The following is a 13,033-nucleotide window of genomic DNA, read 5'->3' as shown; positions in this document are numbered from 1 at the left end:
CTCATAAGTCATGTGTTCCAGACCCCTAATCATTTTTGTTGCCCTTCGCTGGACTCTCTCCAATTTATCCACATCCTTCTTGTAGTGTGGGGCCCAAAACTGGACACAGTACTCCAGATGAGGCCTCACCAATGTCGAATAGAGGGGAACGATCACGTCCCTCGATCTGCTCGCTATGCCCCTACTTATACATCCCAAAATGCCATTGGCCTTCTTGGCAACAAGGGCACACTGCTGACTCATATCCAGCTTCTCGTCCACTGTAACGCCTAGGTCCTTTTCCGCAGAACTGCTGCCTAGCCATTCGGTCCCTAGTCTGTAGCTGTGCATTGGGTTCTTCCGTCCTAAGTGCAGGACCCTGCACTTATCCTTATTGAACCTCATCAGGTTTCTTTTGGCCCAATCCTCCAATTTGTCTAGGTCCCTCTGTATCCTATCTCTGCCCTCCAACGTATCTACCACTCCTCCCAGTTTAGTATCATCCGCAAATTTGCTAAGAGTGCAATCCACACCATCCTCCAGATCATTTATGAAGATATTGAACAAAACCGGCCCCAGGACCGACCCCTGGGGTACTCCACTTGACACCGGCTGCCAACTAGACATGGAGCCATTGATCACTACCCGTTGAGCCCGACAATCTAGCCAACTTTCTACCCACCTTATAGTACATTCATCCAGCCCATACTTCTTTAACTTGCTTCTTCTTTTAAATTCTTCAAGTAAATAAAAGGCTGCTATAAATAGGAGGGCACTAAACTGTTCTCTTTAACCACTGAGGACAGGACTAGAAGTAAAAGGATTAAATTGCAGCAAGAAAGATTTAGATTAGACATTGGGGAAAGCTTCCTAACCATCAGACTTGTTAAGCAGCGGAACCAATTGCCTACGGAGGTTGTGGAATCTCTGTCATTGGACGTTTTTAAGAAAGGGTCAGACAAACATCTGTCAGGGGTGGTCTAGATAATACTTATGCAAGGTCTACACTGCAGACCTTACAGCGGCACAGCCGCAAGGTATCCTGTATAGCTTCTCTATGCGGATGGGAGAGGTCTCTCCTGCTGGCATAATTAAAGAGCCCTAATGAGCAGCAGTAGCTGTATCAGTGGGAGAGCATCTCTCGCCAACACAGCTCTGTCCATACTGGCGCTTTTGTCAGTGAAACTTTTGTCGGTCAGGGAGGTGGGGTTTTTTTCTACACCCCTGTCCGACAGAAGTTTCACTGACAAAAATGCCAATGAAGACATAGGTTTAGTCCTGCCTTGGTGCAGGGGACTGGATCAGATGACCTATCAAGGTCCATTCCAGTTCTACACTTCTATCATTCTATGGAAATGAATTTATTGAGTTTATCAAAAAAAGTTACTGTCTCTCTTAGGGGTGTGAATTTTTCACAGCCATGACCCATGTAGCTAGAGTGACCTAAGTTTTAGGAGTAGACCAGGCCAAAGGAATGTGATGCAAACTGCAAACCTTGAGTATTGAGGGAGAGCCCCACCAAGGAGTATTCACCCCTGACTGTGATGCATCAGAAAGCGTTTTCCATCTCCTGTGGGGTTGAATGCAGTGGGAAGGAACTGTGCTAAGGTTATTTGGAATTGTGCTCCCAGTATGGTGCATTCTCCATAGTTTGCAGGACATTGGAGTGTTGGGGCTCAGTGCTTGGCTTTTGCAGCAAAGGGTGCTTTATCATGGTTGTTTGCCTCTGCGTTGTCTGCATCATGTCCCTCCCAAGGGCTGTATGCTCCATTCTGATCTTTTGTGCACGCTCCAGGAAACCTTTCCAGCTGCTTTCAAGGCCCTCTATTGGGATTAACTGTATGCTCCATGGAATAGATCATCTACAGCTTTTTCTTATGTTTCCTGAGATTTGAGAGCTTCTCTGCACGCTACAACTCCCTTCTTCACACAGTTACACGTGCACAGGGAAATAAGAAAAAGCACAGTCATTTATGGTCCCATTCTTCATAGTCTCCATGCCAACAATGATAAAATATGCTTGTTCCCATAACGTTGGAATGCTGTTCCCCATCTTCTCTTCCAACACCATGGTTTCCTTTGAGATAGTAAGATAATCCCCCATTTATTTCCCATTCTACAGACCTTCTATACTTTATCTGAGTGGTGCACACACGTGTGTGAGGAGGAAGGGACAGGCTTTGTGTAGGGGAGTTTTTCTTAAAATTTGTATGGTTTGGAGCTGTTGGGGGCTGGATGGATGACTCTTTTCTTTTCTAGGGTGCGTAGAGGAGTGTCAGGAGCAGGTTAGTGACTGCTTGTGCCCTTCTACAGGCTTTACTGACTAGAGCTGAGTAAATCATTGATTTTTCAGTTTAGTGGCCAAACCAAAAAATCTGAAAAAAGTACTGACTCATTTATAGCCCAAACTGAATGGTTGGTTTTTTTTCTTGCAGAAACAAAACATAAAAAATATTCTTTCTGATCTAATGAAAGATTTGAAATATGATTTTGAAAAGACATTATAAAAGGAACAAATGTTGGGTGGGAAGGGGAGAAATTTCAGTTATTCATTCAGCTGTACTCAGGACAGCTTGCAGAGATGCAGGTGCATTTACTAACCTGCTGCAGCTCGTTCGCTGACTCGGTACCACATTCAGAGCCACCTCACTTTCATTTTCTCTGACAGTGCCCTGTAGACGTCTGCATTCTGGTGACTCTTATCCAGAGGGAACTGGACATGCTTGTCTCCAGACAGGCCAATCAAGTCCTGGGCCTCTACATGGGTCCATGTGGAAGCAGGGGGGCCCTGGTTGCTATGAAAATGTGAACTCAGCTGGTAACGAAAAGAGGCGCTCCTGGCTGCCTGCCAGCATTTAACCAGAGAGGGTACATCTGGTCAAGATGACCCCAGAGCTGTGGAGCGCAAACAGGCACAAAGCAGGTTGATGCAGGTATGGAGCAATGCAGTATGGGACACTAGCTGGAGGACTGTCAGCAGCATTAGCATTAGGAATTATTTCACAGGAATCTTACAATGAACAAACTGATTGTGAAGTGGAGCTATTCCTTCTCCAATGAAGATTAGTTACGGCAACCTAAGATGCCAAATAAATTGCTCTGAGAACAGGGTTCATGTGGACACAAGGTATTTAAGTAAAGCTAATTACAGTTAATGTGAGGTAACATCCCCTGTAGACAAGCCATAAGAGCAACTGATAAGCACTTCACACTGGAACCGGTGTTCCAGGTGTCAGGCTCTGCTGGCATGAGGCCGACACACAAGATCCTAATTCCCAGCAGTTGGAACATCTCCACTTTCTGGCATCATGCAGAACATTCTCCTGCTTCCTTCCCACTAGTATTGTATCTAGTCTGTTCTAGACCATCACTTCTCCTTTGTGTCTATCCCACTCTCTGCTCCTTCTGCTGCTGGGGAATTATTTCTCCTCTCTGCCCTTTGCTTTTCCCTTCTGAACTCTCAGCCACTATTTTTGTATTTTCAGATCATATGAATTATGAAGCTCCTCCTTTCCTTGTTCTCACCCCTGTGAAGACACTTGCTATTCCTTGCCCCTTATTCTCCTTTACTCCCCAGTCTCACAGATTGAGCCTCTTTGAAGCCTCCAGGCTTTCTTTCTTTGAACTTTTGCCAGTTTTTCAATATCCTTCCTGTAATGAAGGAACAGAAAGTACATCCTCAGCTGGAATATTGTATAAGACCATGTAAACACTCATCAGTCCCATCCAGTCCCACCTGGAGGGACAGTCACACACTCTGCTTTGTGTCATTCTGTTCACACCTGAGAATTATATTGTTGGCTACCTCTTGGCTTTGACCTCTTATTCAAACTCTCTCTCCTCACTGGAGCACAGGAACTGGCATATGGAGTAAAGGGCTTATTTAACAATGTCTTTGCTGTTGAGAGAAGAAGGTTCCCTTCATTTCACCCCCAGGAAGGCCTGGGGAAGGTTTTGGGATGTCAGTATAACCAACACTCACTGATGGATGCATTGACTCTCTAGGTCGCATTGAGGTCCGGCTGGTTGGAGGGGACACTGCCTGCTCTGGACGTGTTGAAGTCACACATGGAAACACATGGGAGACAGTCTGTGATTCACACTTGGATTTCAGCGCCGCTTCTGTTATCTGCAGTGAATTAGGGTGTGGACAGGCTGTAGCTACTATAGGAGCAACGCATTTTGGAGACGGACACGACCTGATCTGGAAGGAAGAGTTTCATTGTGTGGGGAATGAGGCTGTCCTTTCAAACTGTCCCAGGATGTCCCGTCCTAACGACACATGCTCCCACACTGATGCTGTCAGCATATTGTGTTCAGGTAAGAATTCAGACTGTTGACTTTAACATACAACTAACATGGGCCCTACAGCTGGGCTACTAGAGCTCTTTTCTCTCACATCCATATATTCCTCCTGTGAAGCCACATCCCAGAAAACTTTACACGTTTCCAAGTTGCTCCAAAGGATTCTTGTCTGCTACAAAGGGTGGCTTCACTGTCCCACCACCCAGGGGGAGCCAAGAAGAGATGGTGGGAAATCCCATCCTCTCTCATAGTCCTCACTCTATTTCAGGTGTCTCCAGTAAATGGGGACAGTTCTATTTACCTTTCTCCTGCTATAAGGATAGGGTCCCAGCAGAGCTCTGATTTCCCTTATCCTCCACTAGGGATGCATGTTCTCCACTGCTGAGCACTCTCCTCCCTACTCAGATACATCTGTAAGGGGAAGGGGCAGGGTCTAGTGATCAGAGCACAGAACCAGAACCCAGGAGACATGGGTTTTCTTTCCAGTTCTGGTTCTGTATTCAGTAATGCCTTGTACCTCAGTTTCCCCATTTGTGAAACAGTTAATTTCCTACCTCAGATTGTGTCTGTGAGGCTTAACTTCATTTGTGTTTGTAAAGGCTTTCAGGCACTTGAATACACAGTGCTATGTAGGGGGTAGGTGATATTTTAAAACTTTCTTGATGGAATTGGACCAGTTGTGGCCACTTTTAGGTTATTGCCCTGCAATGGGGATTGGCTTTGTGCCACCCATTCATACAGATATGAGACTAGCTGAAAGCCCATGCTATTGCTTGGGTGTAACTTGTAAAGTGTTGTGAAGCAATAGTGACTGCTGCAAGAAAATATTAAGCAAAAAAAACCAACAGAAATATTGTCGCAAGGCAGGGCACTCACCAGTGCAGCACTTCCTGCTGGTCTGTCCAGGAATTAGCTCCTTCAGCTCAGGAGTGCCCTCTGTGGGCCGGTGTCTTGCCCTCTGTTACCTGCCCTGTTGTCTCCACCACCTCTGACCCCATGTCCCTCAGAGACCCTGGTACCCCTACCTTGGGGTGCTGCCACACTCTGGGTCTCCCCTCCCAGAGGAACCCCAACCCCCTATACCCACCTGTCAAGGTTCCCTCCCCACTCTGAACTCTAGGGTACAGTTGTGGGGACCCACATGAAAGACCCCCCCTAAGCTTATCTCTACCAGCTTAGGTTAAAAACTTCCCCAAGGCACAAATTCTTCCTTGTCTTTAGAACTGTATCTCTGCCACCACCAAGTGAGTTAGACAAAGATTTAGGTTTCAGAGTAACAGCCGTGTTAGTCTGTATACGCAAAAAGAAAAGGAGTACTTGTGGCACCTTAGCGACTAACCACTTTATTTGAGCATAAGCTTTCGTGAGCTACAGCTCACTTCATCGGATGCATACTGTGGAAAGTACAGAAGATCTTTTTATACACACGAAGCATGAAAAAATGGGTGTTTACCACTACAAAAGGTTTTCTCTCCCCCCACCCCACTCTCCTGCTGGTAATAGCTTATCTAAAGTGATCACTCTCCCTACAATGTGTACGATAATCAAGGTGGACCATTTCCAGTACAAATCCAGGGTTTAACAAGAACGTCTGGGGGAGGGGGGTAGGAAAAAACAAGGGGAAATAGGTTACCTTGCATAATGACTTGGCACTCCCAGTCTCTATTCAAGCCTAAATTAATTGTATCCAATCTGCAAATGAATTCCAATTCAACAGTCTCTCGCTGGAGTCTGGTTTTGAAGTTTTTTTGTTGTAATATGGCAACTTTCATGTCTGTAATCGCATGACCAGAGAGATTGAAGTGTTCTCCGACTGGTTTATGAATGTTATAATTCTTGACATCTGATTTGTGTCCATTTATTCTTTTACGTAGAGACTGTCCAGTTTGACCAATGTACCATTGCTGGCACATGATGGCATATATCACATTGGTGGATGTGCAGGTGAACGAGCCTCTGATAGTGTGGCTGATGTCATTAGGCTCTGTGATGGTGTCCCCTGAATAGATATGTGGGCACAGTTGGCAAAGATTTAGGAAAAAGGACCACTTGGAGTTCCTGTTTCCCCAAAGTATCCCCCCAAGCCCCTTCACCGCCTTTTCTGGGGAGGCTTGAGAGTAAACAAGGTGAGCTGAAACCACTGGTTTTTAGGACACTAAAAACCAATCAGGTTCTTAAAAGCAGAACTTTATAATAAAGAAAAAGTAAAAGAAGCACCTCTGTAAAATCAGGATGGAAGGTAATTTTACAGAGTAATCAGATTCAAAACACAGGATTCCCCTCTAAGCAGAACTTTAAAGTTACAAAAAAACCCAAACAAACCAGGAATAAACCTCCCTCTTAGCTGAGGGAAAATTCACAAGCTAAAACAAAAGATAATCTAATGCATTTCCTTCCTATTACTTACAATTTGTAATCTTAGATACTTAGTTCAGGTACGGCTTTAGGAGACGTATTTTCCCTACCCTGGTTCCTCTCTGTCCCGGAGAGAAAAAAACAAAACCAAAAACTTCCCCCCACAGATTTGAAAGTATCTTCTCCCCTTATTGGTCCTTTCGGTCAGGTGCCAACCAGGTAATCTGAGCTTCTTAAATCTTTACAGGCAAAGGAGGGATTTTATGCTACCATTAGCTGTATGTTTATGACACTACCTTCTCTCAGTGGCTACTGCCAGTCATCATCTAGCCCCTTCTCTCAGGGGCAAACTGCAGTCTGTTATGGCCACTCATCACTGGCAAGGGTTGGACCTGCTGCCTTTCTAGCCCCACCTGCCTCCTTGCAGCCCTAGTACCTCCCCTGGCCTTTAGCAAGGCCTCAGCCTGGGGACTCCCCAGGCCAGAGCTCCTCAGCTCTGCCTGCCTTTCCCCAACCCTGCTCTGCCTCAGGTACCCTGCTTACTCTCCCAGGCAGCCTGGTCCTTTGCTCCCAAGCTGGCACAAGAGTCTCTCTCCCACTCACTCAGCCTGCCCTTTTATCAGGGCCAGCTGTGCCCTAATTGGGTGCAACCACACCTGTGGCTGACTACCCAACCAGCCTCTATTGGCTGCTTTTAACCCTTTTCTGACCAGAGCCTGGTGACGGCCCCGCTTCAAATATGAATTCAAAACATGTACATTGTCAAATGTAATGTATGCACATGTGACAGCTTTGGCTCATATCATCTATCTCAGATATACCCACCTCCCTCCCTCTTCTTTTTTAAATAACTTAGGACAGTTAATGTTTTCACGGAATTTTGAACCACACATTTCATTAATGTTGAAAGCATGCAGCCATTTTCATTCTGAGGCACATATTAATTGAAAGACAAATTCTCAACAACTTTGAGTGCCTGACAGCTCTCTCTGATTTGAAAATGAAACTAACTTACGACCAAGGTGCCTTTAACCAAGCTGAGTCTATCACTGTACCAATACTGTATTTATTGCTAAAGTAAGTTTTCACCCTGGTCTGTCTTTGGGCTTTTTAACTGCCCTTGATTCCCCTGCCAATGTTTGTGTGATAATTTCAGGTTGAAAAGTCAACCTTGTAATGCACACACAAAACACCCCTCTCCCTGGCTGCTCAGCTGGAGACTGCACTTGCCCTCCTCTCACCCCTGAGTCGGGGAACTGCCCTTCATTCCCTCTTCACCCATCTCAAGACTTCCCTGCCTCCTGCTGCCCTGGGGCTCGGGGGACCTCCACGATTTACGAAATTGGCATCCCGTCTCGCTCCTCAGCACGGACTACAAGGTCGTAGCGAAAGCCATCTCGCTGCGGCTAGGATCCGTGCTGGAGGACGTGATCCATCCAGACCAGACCTACACCATCCCAGGCCGCACCATCTTCGACAACCTGTATCTGGTCCGGGACCTCTTGGAACTCAGGTGTAGGGACGGTCTGTCATTCGCCCTCCTGTCCCTGAATCAGGAGAAGGCGTTTGACAGGGTGGATCACGGGTATCTCTTGAGCACTCTGTGAGCGTTTGGCTTCGGACCCCAGTTTGTGGGTTTTCTCCAGGTGCTGTATGCCTCCGCAGAGTGTCTGGTCAAGCTCAACTGGACCCTGACCGAACCAGTCAGCTTCGGGTGAGGAGTATGGCAGGGGTGCCCCCTCTTGGGCCAGCTGTATGCTCTGGCGATCGAGCCCTTCCTCTGTCTCCTCCGCAGGAGGTTGACAGGGTCGGCGCTTTGGGAGCCGGAGCTGCGGCTGGTCCTGTCGGCGTTCGCTGACGATGTGCTCCTCGTGGTCCAGGACCCGGGCGACTTGGCGCGGGTGGAGGCTTGCCAGGCCATCTATTCGGCAGGCTCCTCCACCCGGGTCAACCGGGTCAAGAGCTCTGGCTTGGCGGTAGGAGACTGGCGGCAGGCGAGCACTCTCCCACCCGCACTTCAGACCATCCGGTGGAGCGCGGGTCTGCTGCTCTACCTCAGCGTTTACCTTTCTGCCACGCATCCCTCTCCGCTGGAGAACTGGGAAAATTTAGAGGGCGGGGTGATAGAGCGGCTCCAGAAATGGACGGGACTACTCCGATGTCTCTCCCTTCGAGGGAGGGCACTGGTGCTTAATCAACTAGTCCTCTCCATGCTCTGGCACCGGCTCAACACCCTGGTCCCGGCCCTGGATTTCCTGGCCAACCTCCGGATGTTGATTCTGGAGTTCTTCTGGTCAGGACTGCACTGGGTCCCTGCAGGGGCTTTCCATCTACCCCGGAGGAGGGAGGGCAGGGCCTGAAGTGTCTGCGCACTCAGGTCCATGTCTTCTGCCTCCAGGCCCTGCAGAGGCTCCTTTATGGTGCAGGTAGTCCGGCGTGGAGCATACTGGCGCACGCCTTCCTGTGCCGCTTCCGAGGGCTCCGATATGACCGGCAGCTCCTTTATCTCCATCTGAGAGGTCTTCCACGAGACCTCTCCGGGCTGCTGGTCTTCTACCAGGACCTCCTCCGGACCTGGAAACTGTTTACAGCGACCAGGTCCGTGGTGGCCTCCGTGGAGGAAGATCTCCTAGCGGAGCCCCTGCTACACAACCCCCAGCTCCGTATGCAGGTGGCGGAGTCCCCCTCGGTGCGCCAGAGGTTGGTCCTGGCAGAAGTCACCAGAGTCAGAGACCTCCTGGACTACGACCGGGGAGACTGGCTGGATCCCCTGATGCTCACTCAGCGCATGGGGCTCTCCAGACCTCGTACTCCCCTGTGCGTATTTCAGGAGGTGAGGGCCGCTTTGCCGCCCGCTGCTGTGGTCTACCTCGACCGGGTCCTAAGGGAGGGTGTGCCCCGCCCACCCTCCACCCCAGGCCCTCTGGACCTTTTCATCAGGCCCCTGCCCCGTGGACCCAACTGACCTCCCCGCCCCTTCACCGTGCGCCAGCTACACGAGCTGCAGCCGGTCCGTTTCCAGACCGCGCCAAGGAAACATCCATACACGCTCGTGCTCCATACCCTTCACGTCCTCACCCTCGCGTCCCGCCCTGACACAAAGTGGCAGGACCTCCTGCCACCTCGAGAGGGTGAGGAGCCCCGGTGGGCCGGCCTATATTCCACCTTGGTCCTGAGGCCCACCGGGGATACTAGTTGGCAGCTCCTTCATGGGGCCGTGAGCACGGGCGTGTACTTGGCGCGGTTCACTCCAATCCCGGACACCTGCCCCTTTTGCGGCATGAGAGAAACCCTGGCGCACGTCTACCTGGAGTGCGCCAGGCTGCAGCCCCTATTCCGGCTCCTCATGAATATTTTGTTAAGATTTTGGTTGCACTTTTCCCCTCACCTCCTTATCTATGCACTCCCTGTCCATGGCCCCACTAAGTCGCGGGACCTCCTGGTCAACCTCCTCCTGGCCCTGGCTAAAGTGGCCATCTATAAAACCAGGGTGAGGAGGTTGACCGATGGAGTCTCCTGTGACTATTTCCGATCCTCCATCCGTTCACACCTCCGGGCAGAGTTTCTCTGGGCGGCGTTCACTGACTCCCTTGATGCCTTTGAGGAGCAGTGGGCGCTGTCCAGGGTTCTCTGCTTGGTGTCCCCGTCCGGTTCCCTTCGTTTGACCCTTTGACCGCACTCCTGTCCCTGTTGTTCATTAGTTGTCCCCCATAATTATTTGGTTCTCCAGGTCCTGTGGACCCCCCCCTTAGGCTGGTGGGGGATCCTTTAGCAGTGGGCGGGCGAAATATGGATGCCCTGGGGCTTCACCTCCTGGGACCCAGCTACATCACTTCACTGACTCCCCACTCCCCTGCCTACTGGGGCAAGTGGGCTTGTCTTCTTCCTGGTTCCCAGCAGGAACAGTTTCCCAACTTCGCCCTCCCCTGCCTCTTGCTGCCCCTGGACCCCCTTTCTGCTCTAGGGACATACATGAAGGCAGGATTCAGTGGAAGGGCAGGTCTGTGTCCTCAGCCCTGAAGCTCTCGCACAGAGCTTGGTCCAGCCCTGAAAACTGGAGTATTAGAGGAGCTTCTTGTGTCATCACAGCAGCTCCTCTGATGTTTTTGTAGGCAGCAAAATCCCATGACTCCCAATCAGCTTGCGAGATCTGGAAACACGGCAAGACTGCCTTCCCCGACTGCTTGGAGGGGACTCCCCACCTCCACGACCAACCCAAGGCTGGGGATCTGCCACCTAATCCCCTTCATCTCTCACCTCCATTGCTGTATTCTGCAGCCCCCTCAGCTTCCCTGCACTTCACATCCCCCTATGTCCCTTTCAACCTCCCTTCCACCACCAGCTGCCCTGTGCCCCCCACATCCCTCTCCCCACAGCCTTCCTCCTGCCCCACATTCTTCTCCACGCCATTCCGTTGAAACCCCTAAATCTGCCTCCTGCCCCCACCCCCAGGTGTCCTGCTCCCCGCACTCTCCCCACCCTCCTTTCACAGAGTCTCTGTTGTCCCTTGGCCCTGTCCATTCCTCTCAGTATACAAGGCAGCCATGTTTCCTGTGGGCTTCAGTCTAATTGAAAACAGTGGAAGACGGCAGCCAACTTTACTCAGGGCGCCCTCACTCCCACGTGCCAACATACTGTAGGCAGATGGCAGCATCTCACTGGCTTCAGCCCCACTGTCAGCGACAGGAGATGGCGCCATATGGAATAAGGGAAACTCCGAGACTTGGAAGTGGCTTAAAACTTAAAAGTTGGATGGTAAGTGACTGTGAATCTCAGTGATGACTGAACCTGGTGATATTCTGAACCAGTGGAGCTCTCGGCCATGCCAGTAGCTGGCCCCAGCATTTCATGCTGACTCAGCACACATCATGGGCTTCAGAGGGACTCACAGACAGAGTGACATTCCTGGGATCTTCTTATATGGGTAACAAAGGTCGCTGTCTTGTCAGGGCCAGGGTCTTGTCAGGACACAAACCTAAATGGACGAGTTAAAAGAAGGGCGGGGCCACCAGCGAGGTGCCTTTCCCAACATCACCGCGAATGGCAGAGCCTGGAAAGGATCTGCACTGCCCACTAGCCTGCCTGTGGAACACACCACTGGCCGAAAGCCCAGTCCACGGCAGCCAGCTGGATAGCCTGTCACTGTGTCAGTGAGGACCCCTGGCTAGCTGGCCTTAATCATGTTGCCAGGTTGGGTATTGGGATGGGCGGGGGGAAGTGGAAAACAGAGAGGTCTTTTTTCTGAAAGTTGAAGTCCTGGAGAGAGGAAGCCAGGATTGGAGAGGGGCTGCCTTTCTGTATAGGATGGGGTTGCTTCCGCCAAGGCACAGAAAAACTGGCCCATCTGTGGGCAGGCCCAGATCCCAGGGGAGGTGCCACTGGTCTGTGAACAGGGTGAGGTCCCAGAAGAGGAGAGGCTGGTCTGTGAGCAGAGCCAAGTCCCAGGGCTGGGGGCAAACATGGGAAGGGGCTCAGTGCTCAGAGAGTTATGGGAGGTTTCGTGGGATTTGTGGTTGAGAGTGCGGCACTGCTCTCCCATTGACTGGCTTCTGCTTTAGCATACTGCACACATGCAGATCAGGATGAGTGTGCCAGCCAGGAGGCCATTGTGTGTTTCCAGCTCTGACACGCTTAGCTGGAGTTCTGAGATCACTGCATGCCCAAGTGCATTTGTGCACAGCTTAGAAATTCTGGCAACACCAACCCCTCCCCCTCCCCCAGCCAATAACACCTTTGGACCAGCAACTGGGAAGGCCATGGGAAAAACTAGCCAGGCGACTCAAAAACCAGCCAGATAGTATAAGGATGGTGCCGGGGAGAGAGGGAGACCTCAGCCCTACGGTGCTCATTCCTACACATTTCTTTGTGCGAGTTTCTAGTGATAATAAAGCTTTCATCTCCCCATGCCCCTTCCCTCCTTTATCCCTTCCATAGTGTGTTTGACTCACTTTGGGTCTTATCCAGCAGTGGCAGCTAAGGGTGCTCAGCCTCTCACAGACTTCACTCATCGCCTTGTGGGATTGTGCCCTGTATTTGGGGGACCCTCCCTTGCTGAACTCAACATTCTGGAGGTGCCCAGGGTATCATTGGGCAACCTTAACTCTGCATTAATGATGTTATTTTACCATTTAATTCTACTCAAAGTCTGCTCTGAATTCCCAGTTCTACCCACAATCTCAGAATAGCGCTACAACTTGGGGCAGGGAGATAGCCACCAGTGTTTGCTTTTTAACTGTCACCAGAAAGCCCCAGATTGAGCACTGTTGAGTTGACTGAGGCAGTTCCCAACTCTTAAAGTTCCTGTTTCAGTGCCACCAATGGAAGCCCCAAGCAGCTCTTCACCAAGGGATCCCCCTGGAGCTGGCAATAACCATGGGCCTTATCTGCTCTCCAG

General features: G+C 50.3%; 1 protein-coding gene across 1 annotated transcript in view; it reads left to right on the top strand.

Annotated features, from left to right (window-relative positions):
- Window positions 1-13,033, top strand: part of LOC141975040 (antigen WC1.1-like) — a 67,166-nt gene that overhangs the window by 13,550 nt on the left and 40,583 nt on the right. Inside the window, exon 4 of the mRNA XM_074935197.1 lies at window positions 3,985-4,299. Coding sequence (XP_074791298.1) covers window positions 3,985-4,299 — 315 coding nt within the window. The remainder of the gene's footprint in view (window positions 1-3,984; window positions 4,300-13,033) is intronic.

This window comes from Natator depressus, chromosome 1 (assembly GCF_965152275.1).
Source record: "Natator depressus isolate rNatDep1 chromosome 1, rNatDep2.hap1, whole genome shotgun sequence".
NCBI classification, from domain to species: Eukaryota; Metazoa; Chordata; order Testudines; family Cheloniidae; genus Natator; species Natator depressus.
This window is presented reverse-complemented; position numbering and strand designations above follow the sequence as displayed.